The sequence below is a fragment of the Mesitornis unicolor genome, unplaced genomic scaffold (genome assembly GCF_000695765.1).
Source record: "Mesitornis unicolor isolate BGI_N332 unplaced genomic scaffold, ASM69576v1 scaffold48802, whole genome shotgun sequence".
Lineage (NCBI taxonomy): Eukaryota > Metazoa > Chordata > Aves > Mesitornithiformes > Mesitornithidae > Mesitornis > Mesitornis unicolor.
Window position 1 is genome coordinate 1 of NW_010170769.1, and position 9,403 is coordinate 9,403.

The 9,403-nt window shown below is 41.5% G+C and overlaps 1 protein-coding gene across 1 annotated transcript in view; it reads left to right on the forward strand.

Annotated features, from left to right (window-relative positions):
* Nucleotides 1-820: 820 nt before the first annotated feature.
* The window catches only part of LOC104537021 (oncostatin-M-specific receptor subunit beta-like), a gene marked incomplete at its 5' end in the record, with an annotated part of 9,756 nt that continues 1,173 nt past the window's right edge, over nucleotides 821-9,403 (forward strand). The window contains 8 exons of the mRNA XM_010179786.1: nucleotides 821-897; nucleotides 1,338-1,560; nucleotides 2,139-2,321; nucleotides 3,373-3,474; nucleotides 3,947-4,126; nucleotides 5,853-6,017; nucleotides 8,887-8,965; nucleotides 9,232-9,304. Of these exons, the coding sequence (XP_010178088.1) occupies nucleotides 821-897; nucleotides 1,338-1,560; nucleotides 2,139-2,321; nucleotides 3,373-3,474; nucleotides 3,947-4,126; nucleotides 5,853-6,017; nucleotides 8,887-8,965; nucleotides 9,232-9,304 (1,082 nt within the window). The remainder of the gene's footprint in view (nucleotides 898-1,337; nucleotides 1,561-2,138; nucleotides 2,322-3,372; nucleotides 3,475-3,946; nucleotides 4,127-5,852; nucleotides 6,018-8,886; nucleotides 8,966-9,231; nucleotides 9,305-9,403) is intronic.

Sequence of the window (9,403 nt, forward strand, 5' to 3'; positions counted from 1 at the left end):
TCACCACAGGCTGCAGGGGAATCTCTGCTTCAGTGCCTGAAGCACCTCCTCCTCCGCGTTTCTCTCACATACTCCCACTTCTCTTTTTCTGATTGCTGCTGGTATTCTGCAAGGTCTTTTCCCTCCCTTCTTAACTCTGTGGTTACAAAGGCACTGCCACTGTCACTGATGGGCCCAGTCTCAGACAGTGGTGAGTTCATCGTGGACCCATCTGGCATTTGGTTTATTAGACATAGGAAAATCTTCCAGCAGCTTCTCACAGAGGCTATCCCTGTAACCCCCTACGACAACCTTGCCATGCAAGCCCAATACAAGTGCTCTTTGCTTGCCACATCTGTTTGCTATTTGCCACTCTTCTTCTGTGTAACTAAAGCAGAGGCCTGTTTCATGCATAGAAGTAGAAGCACACCAAGCAAACTGTAAGAAGAGGTCTTCTTAAACAACTCTCATCCTACCTGCCAGTCTCTGCCGTTTCACCCAGTGCAGTCGTGACAAATCCGTTTGACTGGGAGGATGGACAGACTGAGTTATGCTGTTCTGTGAGGGCTGAAGGACCTGTGCAGAGGTGGGAACAAGTACCTGGGAACTGCCAGCAAAGAAAGATCTTACAGGGATAAGATCTTATAGGGATAAGAATGAACCAGACATTCATTCATAAAAATGAATGAAGGAAGGGAGGAAGAAGTTAAAGGTTAATGTTTTGGCAGGACCTTGGGAAAAAGCAGTTTTGGGAGTGGAATTTCTTCAAATGAGACGAATCAATTGCGTGGTTTATCCTTTCCGCACCTAGAGCATCTCTGTTTTGCTGTATTTATTGCAGCTCCATCAGGGAAACTGGACATCTGGAGAGAAATTACACCATTTCTGGGGGGTCGGAATGTGACCTTGTTCTGGAAGGTGAGATATGGTAACAAAACCTTTCATAAAGGCATTGGAAACTTCTCCTATGAACTTTAACAAATTGGTGTGCAGTTAATAGCACTTCAGTATGAAGTCTATTAATAATCTATATAGTCTATATAGTCTTTTAGTAATCTAAAAGACAAATATTATATATTACATGTTTCAGAATATATTAGCTGTATGATATTGTGCTCTCCTGGCATTTCAGACATATACTTCTGTTTTTCTAAGTATTGTAAGAAGACAAATCCCATTACTGAGATTTCTGCATTTCTATTTCAACCAGTATATGTATGTTTGTAGGGAAGCAAGTGTTTATGTTCATATAGTAATAATATATCCAATCAGTTATTTAAAGTTCTAGTTGCTCCTCTCATGTGTTTTTGGGAAAAGATACAAAGTAATTTATGCCTACCCCTGCAATTTTTTCCCAGCACGCACCAAACTTTCGAGCAAATGGAAGAAGTATTTCATATGAAGTAACCTGGAAAAAAGTAGAAGATGGCTCTAAGCTTGAAAGCATCTCCTTGTCATCAGTCTACAATAGCACAAGGATTTCCATTGATAACCATTCCTACAGAATCACTATTATGTCAAAGAATAATGTTAATTATTCACTGCCTTCAGTATTGATCATCCCTAGAGCTACAGGTAACAGTATTTTCACTTACACTTAGATTTCCGTTGTTTTGTTTCCACCTATTTTAAGTGAAGTGATAATTTATCATCTCAGGGGAACAAATTAACCTGGCTTGTTAACTGACATCACTGCTATCTGGAAATTATTACTGTATTTTTGCCTATAGGGTGGTACCTGTATGTATATTAAGCTTAAGTGCCTTGATCCCTTACAACAAAAAGTGTGTTTTCCACAAGAGTCTCTGCAAAGCAAAACAGATATAGCCTTAAACTAGAGCCTCAGACATGCAGCTGATGCCATGAGGGTGCAGCCAGTGCCTTGCAGTGAACTCTTCTGACTTTCTATTTATGACTCCTGGTTTCTGCAGTTGAGTTCTTTTTATGAATATATATCCATCACTGGATGGTTTTTGAGCTGTCACTTTCTGCATATGAAGAGATCAGCTTTCAGCATGTGAAAGATCCCATGTGTCTGGTAGTGAAGGAACACATCTATTTTATTATTAACAGCTTAGCGTAGAAACTATATTGATCTTCATTTGTGAATCTGAGAATTTATGCAGAAAAATAAGAGAGACCACTTTGTTCATTCATAGGGACTAAAGAGCTTAAAGAAGAACAGGTTAATGGTACAGATGATGGCATTTTTGTTTCCTGGGAGCCCAGACATATATATGACAGTTACATTATCGACTGGTATAACTTTCCGATGTTGCAGCCTTGTGATTTACAATGGAAGAGATTTGGGCCCAACACTTCCAGTGCTCTGATCAGCTCAGGTAAAAGCCAAATATTTTTTCTTTCTGATGTCTGTGCAGCAATCTTTTATAATGTGGGCATTAATTGAATTTAGGAAACAGGTCCTATTGAATATTGAAGTCTGTGCAGTGCAGGTATAATTGTTCACAAAGGTGCCAGCACCACTGAGCCTTGGAAGTCAGCATAGTACTCTGACTAGGTTGTAGTAACATCTTGAAGGAGGGTGGTGAGGTTAATGAATGAGTTAAAAATCTTTTAGCAGAAGGGATGCAAAACAGATCTCTGCTGAGTCAGAAGTTTAGACTCGGGCAATTTAACACCTGTGTGGTGAGAAGTTTAGTGCTGTCAGTATGCCACAAAGAGAGAGTCTCAGCATCTGTCCTTGCTCAGGACCAGTTTGTGTTTTATCCTGTTGGTGGCCATCAGACCTAAATCCTTTCTGGCTGTGTGGAAGTTGCTTTGATAAACTTCCACAGCTGCAAGAACATAGCCTTCAAGCTGAGACTTGACTTTGGAATGAAACGTGTTTGAACAAAATTTGACTGAACGCATTTCAATATGCAGTAAAGGAACCGCACTTCAGTTCATGCAAACACATGGGAGCCTGCCTCCTCACTGACGGAGTATGCTAACTTATGGAAAAAAATGTCCAGTTCTTCAGTGGGTTGCACTTGGTTGATCTGGGTGGGAGTGGATGTCACAGTGGATAACATGGAGTCCTGAGGCATGGGTATATGTCTACATTAAGCATCCAAAACTGACCTTTGCCTGTGCAGAAATGGAAATGAAATTCTTTTGCTCTTTGTTGCATTCGGAGTCCATTGTGCACTCATCTTGCATACTCTAAGGCAACAAAAATATATTAACCCCCAACCCAGTTCTCTCTTTAAGACAGAATAAAAGTGTTCAAGTCACACTAAGCACACTAAGATCTGGTTTACCCTGTGTCTCCTTCAGTTGCTTTAATAGCACAATAACATACAAAGAAGATTCCTAATGGATTAGAGACCAAAAGCAAAACCAAACGACAAATCATAGCCTATTTTTGTAATCAGTTCCGCTATTTTCTAGCTGCTTTTGTTCCGGGGGTGAGATACAACTTCCACATCTATGGCTCTGTTGCTAACAGAGCCTCCTTACTGGAGAAGAAGACTGGCTATCTCAGGGAGCTACGTAAGTTGGCAACATATTGAGGGTTTGTGTATTTGCTAAATTAAGATTTGTGTATTTGTAAATTAATGTGTCACAAACAGAAGAACTCCACTGCCTTCCTCCTGCAAATAGTTAAATAAATATTTTCTATGTTGTTTCTGTGTCATCAATGACACATTTAAAAGTTGTACAACTATGTACAGGGCCCTACATCAATGATATTGAACTAGTGCAAGGACCAGGTAGGGTCCAAGTTAATTGGAATAGCTAAATGAAACTGTGGTTAGCAATCATTGCTTTGTGTCATATGTGGACTGCATGAAGGCTCTGTAAAGTTGACAGTTTTTGTGGAGTGCTTTGGCTTTATTCAGCTTTTAAATACAGGTAAGATATAAACAGAAATACCACATGGACATTGAAACATTTTTCAAGTGAGAAGATAAACATTCATGAAGAGTAATGGCAAGTTTAACTTGATTTTCCTTTCTTCCAGCTCCTGTGCTTGACCCTCTTGTGGAAAAAGTTGAACTGACTTTCAATGCAGTAACGCTGTCCTGGGATTCTTATCCCACAAATGAGTCACAGCCTGGTTTTGTAAGAGGCTACCATGTTTATGTGTCGCCTACGCAAGAGGACTGCAGTTTGAAAGGATCAAAAAAACATGTTCTTCCAGGTAACTGAGTTCTGGGATTTCGGAAGCTGAGTCATTGATGTAGGTGAAAGATTTTGTGGATGTTGTTGATATTGCAGTCTCTTAGAAAGTTCACATTAGGTGAACAAATTGGCTCATTAGGCGATAAATAGACTTTGACACCTACTGCTTTTGATTCTTCTCCTATGCTTGAGGTCCTAATAGGCAGAAGCGGGTCCTAGCTTTATACATATTTACAGCCCCTGTTCTGCTGTTCATAGCTCCTTTTAACTACAGAGTGAGCTCCAGAAAGGATTCTCGCAGAACTGTAGGAGGAGTCAAGTTTTCGTCTCTTGTGATCTGAGTTCTGGATGAATTTTGAAAACATCTGCTTGTGGTCTACTTGGATGAGAGTCACAGGAAGCATGTTCGTTTTACTAGAATTCCGGGTATTTTAGAAACAGATGGGATACAATTTATTTCCTTCAGAATTGGAGCACACTGTAAATTCCCTATTTAAATTCTTTTATAGTGAAAGTATTTGTGGCTGTGCTCTACGCTGTAGTTCCTTCAGCAGAACTGAGCTGTGAGGTGGCACGAAACCACATTTAAACTTTTATATCTGTTCTTCCTGCTCCACACTCAAAACTGCTCCAGATGACTTTGCTCCATTATAATTTTCAGATGTTTCCAACGTGTTCAAGGATATTTTTTTTTCTTGCTGCTTCTTCCAGTGGATCATGTCTTGTATCAGATGCTTCTGCTGATTAGACTAGTGCCAGGCTGAAAAGCTTAGTTTGAACTGAGCGAGGCTTATGTAGGAGTTCTTGTCAGAGCTAAACTAACCACAGAAGTACCATAATTCTGCGAGTAATCCCAGTTAAATGTTTAAATCAAAGATTTCCTGCCTCCCAGTTTGTCTGAGCTAGCAGGCAAGGGGTGTGACTGGGAAAAGGAAGAATAAGCTAACCCTTTTCTCCCTGGGGTCTGGGAGTTGCACAATAGAGAGGCAAAAGAGCTTTTTTTCAGGCAGAGATTTTTGATTTGCATTATCTTCAAAGAACTTGACCTAAGTTTGAGGACTACAGAATTCTCATGAAAAGGAAATGGCAGTACCGAAATAATTCTGTTAAGAAGCTCTAGTAAAAAGGAAATGAAAATAAACAGTTGCAGCTTTTGACAGCAAGTTATTAGGTGGACTGCCAGAGGATGGGCAATGCTGTGGGCAGACCAGTTAGAAAGGATGTGAGTTTAGCCCAGTGGCAATGAGTCAGAATGCATCATCCTTCTCAGAAGAAAGCGTGGAAATTACAAAGGAAGTGAGTTGCAAATGTTCTGTTATTTCAGTTGTGTAGTGGTCTCAGTTAAGGTACTTTGTAACGTTTTGGGGAAACCTTATTGCAACCTCTCAATACTTAAAGGAGTCTGATAAGAAAGATGGAGAGGGACTTTTTACCAGGGCCTGTAGTGATTGGACAAGGAGGAATGGTTTTAAACTGGAAGAGGGTAGATTTAGACTGGATATTAGGAAGAAACTCTTTACTGTGAGGGTGGTGAGACGCTGGCACAGGTTGCCCAGGGAAGCTGTGGATGCCCCCTCCCTGGAAGTGTTCAAGGCCAGGTTGGACAGGGCTTTGGGCAACCTGGTCTGGTGGGAGGTGTCCCTGCCCATGGCTGGGCTGTTGGAACCAGATGGTCTTTAAGGTCCCTTCCAACCCAAACCATTCTATGATGATTCTGTGATTCTGTCTTATCTGTTTTATTTTAGATGATTCAGTGCTGTGTAAATACACAATTGAAAACCCAGAAGAAAAGAAATACACCGTGAAACACCTGTTGTCAAACACAAAATACAAACTAGTGGTTAAAGCATACACAGGCGGAGGAGAGACCCCCATTGTTAACTTTATATATGTAGATACACCATTTAACTGTGAGTATTGGCTGCAAAAAACTTGTCTTCTAGCAGAAGGATGAGATGATTTAAAAGGTTAAAATAATCTTTGTTTCTCAAGGGAAAACATTTAGTTCAATGTAAGATGCACTTGAGAACAGATACAACCGAGAAACAAAGTGTGCATACCAATACTGCATTTTGATATTTTAAAGTAGCTTTTTAAAAAGTTTTAGTGTTGTAATAATTTTACATCCTTATTTAAGTCTAACATCTTTCTGGGCAATAGCTTGATATATGTACATTTCTGTGACTAGTGAGTCCTGTTTGCTAGAATGGGTTGAAGAATTGCATTTGGATTTAACTAGTTTTCTAATATGAAAAAACTACAGACCTCTGTGCAAATAGGCAGTTTTCTAATGGACTCCTGAACTCCTAATGTTGATTCTTACTCTCATCACTCTTTAAATCCAATGCCAAGTTAACTCCTTCATAAGTCAATAAGAAAGTGTTGTTGACTTGGTCAATGTAGTTTGCTGGGCAGATTTGATCGTCAAAGCAGAACAGGAAAACACTTGCCTGTTTCCTTTAAAATACCACTCAGCATGCATGGTTGTGAAACTTACAGTCCAAATGGGAGATACCTGGTTTTGACTGGGGTAGTGTTAATTTCCACCCCCCACAACATGAGGCCTCCTCAGCATGGTCACCACCCCTCTGGCTGTATTCTGAAATCTTTGCCTTCTGGCCAGTACATGATCATTTCTGAGGCACCTGCGTGACTGGGGCTTCCTATTTGATCCCATTGTGTGATCAGTGTGACCCCCCTGCACTTCGAAGGATCTCTGGCTGTGGATAAGTCCATGTTGGAGCAGGTACACCCTAAAGCAGCAGTGGCTGCACCATCAAAGCAACCAGATTTTCCAGCTGGTCATCAATATCTTGGCACAAAACAGCAGTGCAGATGGACTTGCCTCTGCGCTGCCAGTTTCTCTGCTTCCATTGCTGAAACCATCCCCACAGGGCATTTCCCACCATCCGTAAGTCAGTACAGGGACAGAGCATGGGTCACTTTTCTCAGCCAGCATATCTGAAGCCAGTGGGATGACTTTCACTTCATAAACTGGCTTGGTTCACCTTCTCCTTCAGCACTTTCTGTGACTTGTTATATAGGACTCCACACAGCAGCCTCCCACCTCTGATGCTTTCCCACAGTGTGACAGGACTCATCAGTGAGCAGGGCACGTTGATTCTCATTTTCTGGCAGTTTATTATACAGTAAGGCCAGCAAGCCCCATGGCAAGCACAGGAGCCTGCCAATTAATAGCTAAACAGCAATAACAGTTATAAATGTGATCTAGCACATTCCAGTCAAACCTGTTGTTATCTCAAACTCTTCGAGTCCCATGCTGGGTGCCAAAAATGACTGTCATGGTTTAACCCTAGCCAGCAACTGAGCACCACACAGGCACTTGCACACTCCCCTGCCTCAGTGGGACAGGGGAGAGAATCAGAAGAGTAAAACAGAAAAGTCGTGAGTTGAGATAGAGACAATTTAATCGGTAAAGCAAAAGCTGCATGTACAGTCAAAGCAAAATAAGCAGTTCATTAGTTCCTTTCATTAGTTCATTCATTAGGAGACAGGTGTTCAGCCCTCTCCAGGAAAGCAGGGCTCTGTTGTCTGTGATGATTACCTGGGAAGACAAACCCTGCCATACCGAATGTTTCCCTCTTCCTTCTTCTTCCCCCAGCTTTATATGCTGAGCATGACGTCATATGGTGTGGGACATCCCTTTGGTCAGTTGGGGTCAGCTGTCCCAGCTGTGTCACCTCCAAACTTCTCGTGCACCCCCAGCCTATTTACTGTTGTGAGAAGCAGAAAAGGCCTTGACTCTGTGTAAGCACTGCTCAGCAGTAACAGAAACATCTCTCTGTTATCAGCACTGTTTTCAGCACAAATCCAAACCAGCTACTATGAAGAAAATAAACTCTATCCCATTCAGAACAAGCATGCTGGTTTTGAAAAATTTGTTGGGAATGGAGGTAAGAGGCAGGGGTAGGAAAGGATGAAGCATTGGCTCATGCAAGGAGAGTTCAGGTTTTAGACTGACTGGAAGAACAGTGTCTAAAGCCTCATGGTACCCTCACAGAGGCAGCTCTGCCTCTTACGCCTGTGTTCCAGCTCCTGTGCTCCAGCCTTCTCTTGCCCAAGCATAGACATTTGTACAGCCACACAGTAAACCAAAATGGGGGTTTAATTGACGTAGAAAATAAAAAGGGAGACTGTGACATGTGTCCATTCCCTGCTGTGGTGTGTGGTAGGGACACAAACTCACTGGTGCTCCCCCTTAGCCTGCTTATTGTAGCCTCAGCTATTTGTGAAAAACATAGCCCAAGGTTGTGTCTTCCAACTAGAAAGAAATACTGAGATTCTTGTGTCAGCATAAATCCTAGGAGAGTGTGAACACTTGTCTGGTGTCTGCCTTGCTGTAGCCTGTCCATACTGGGGGTACAGATGTTCTGTCAATATCTCACTGTAAAGAGCTGTTGTCTTTGCGGAGCCGAGAGTAAACCTCAACCAAATAGTTAAGTGAGGTTACCATTGACTTAACTTTTGGAAATTTACCCTTACAGTTAGGATGCCAACATAAGGGCAAAATAAAAGCAATCTAGTAATAAATCAAATCTGGTAAAGGAAATCAAGGTCCAAAGACTTACAGCTGTATCCCAGAACTTCCAGCCAAACTATCTTGCAGCCACAGATCACGCAGTTTTACTGCTGAGTTAGTGGCAGGTATCCCGCATGGCCTTGATGTTATTTTCGTCCCAGAAACACATGCTATATTGACTTTAACAGGTGCAAAGTTGAAAACAATAAACTTTTTTAAAAAGTATTTTTCTTTCACAGCAAACGTGCTGTACCTTCTGGTCCTGCTCATGATAGTGCCATTGCTAGCAGCAGCTGTGTGCCACTGGAAGATGAAGTGGTAAGTTACAATGCACTGTTCTGTAGTAGACAGAGACTGTAACTACTGCGGTTCACAAACCACAGCTGCAGCTTTTTGCTTCCAGCCTGTGGTAAGGCCTCGCTCATTTTTTCCTTTGGCTCTCCAGCTGTGTTGTAGGCATTTGGCTTGTGGCATTTCTGAAACACTCATCATCTGCTGTTTCTGCGCACATCTACATGTGGCATCTGCTTCAATATGCTTTGATGAGAGAACCAAAACCTTATTTGTTTTGCTCTGATTTCCAGGGTGAAGGAGTGCTGCTGCCCTGTAATACCTAGTCCTAACAAGAGCAAAGTGCTGTCATTCAAGGAGTTTAAGGTAAGATCACTGAAAATCTGGTACTTTTCATTTTTCCATTTTTTGATTAGCAAAGTTTCATAAGAATATTTTTGTGTTGACTACATTTAAAAATGAGTG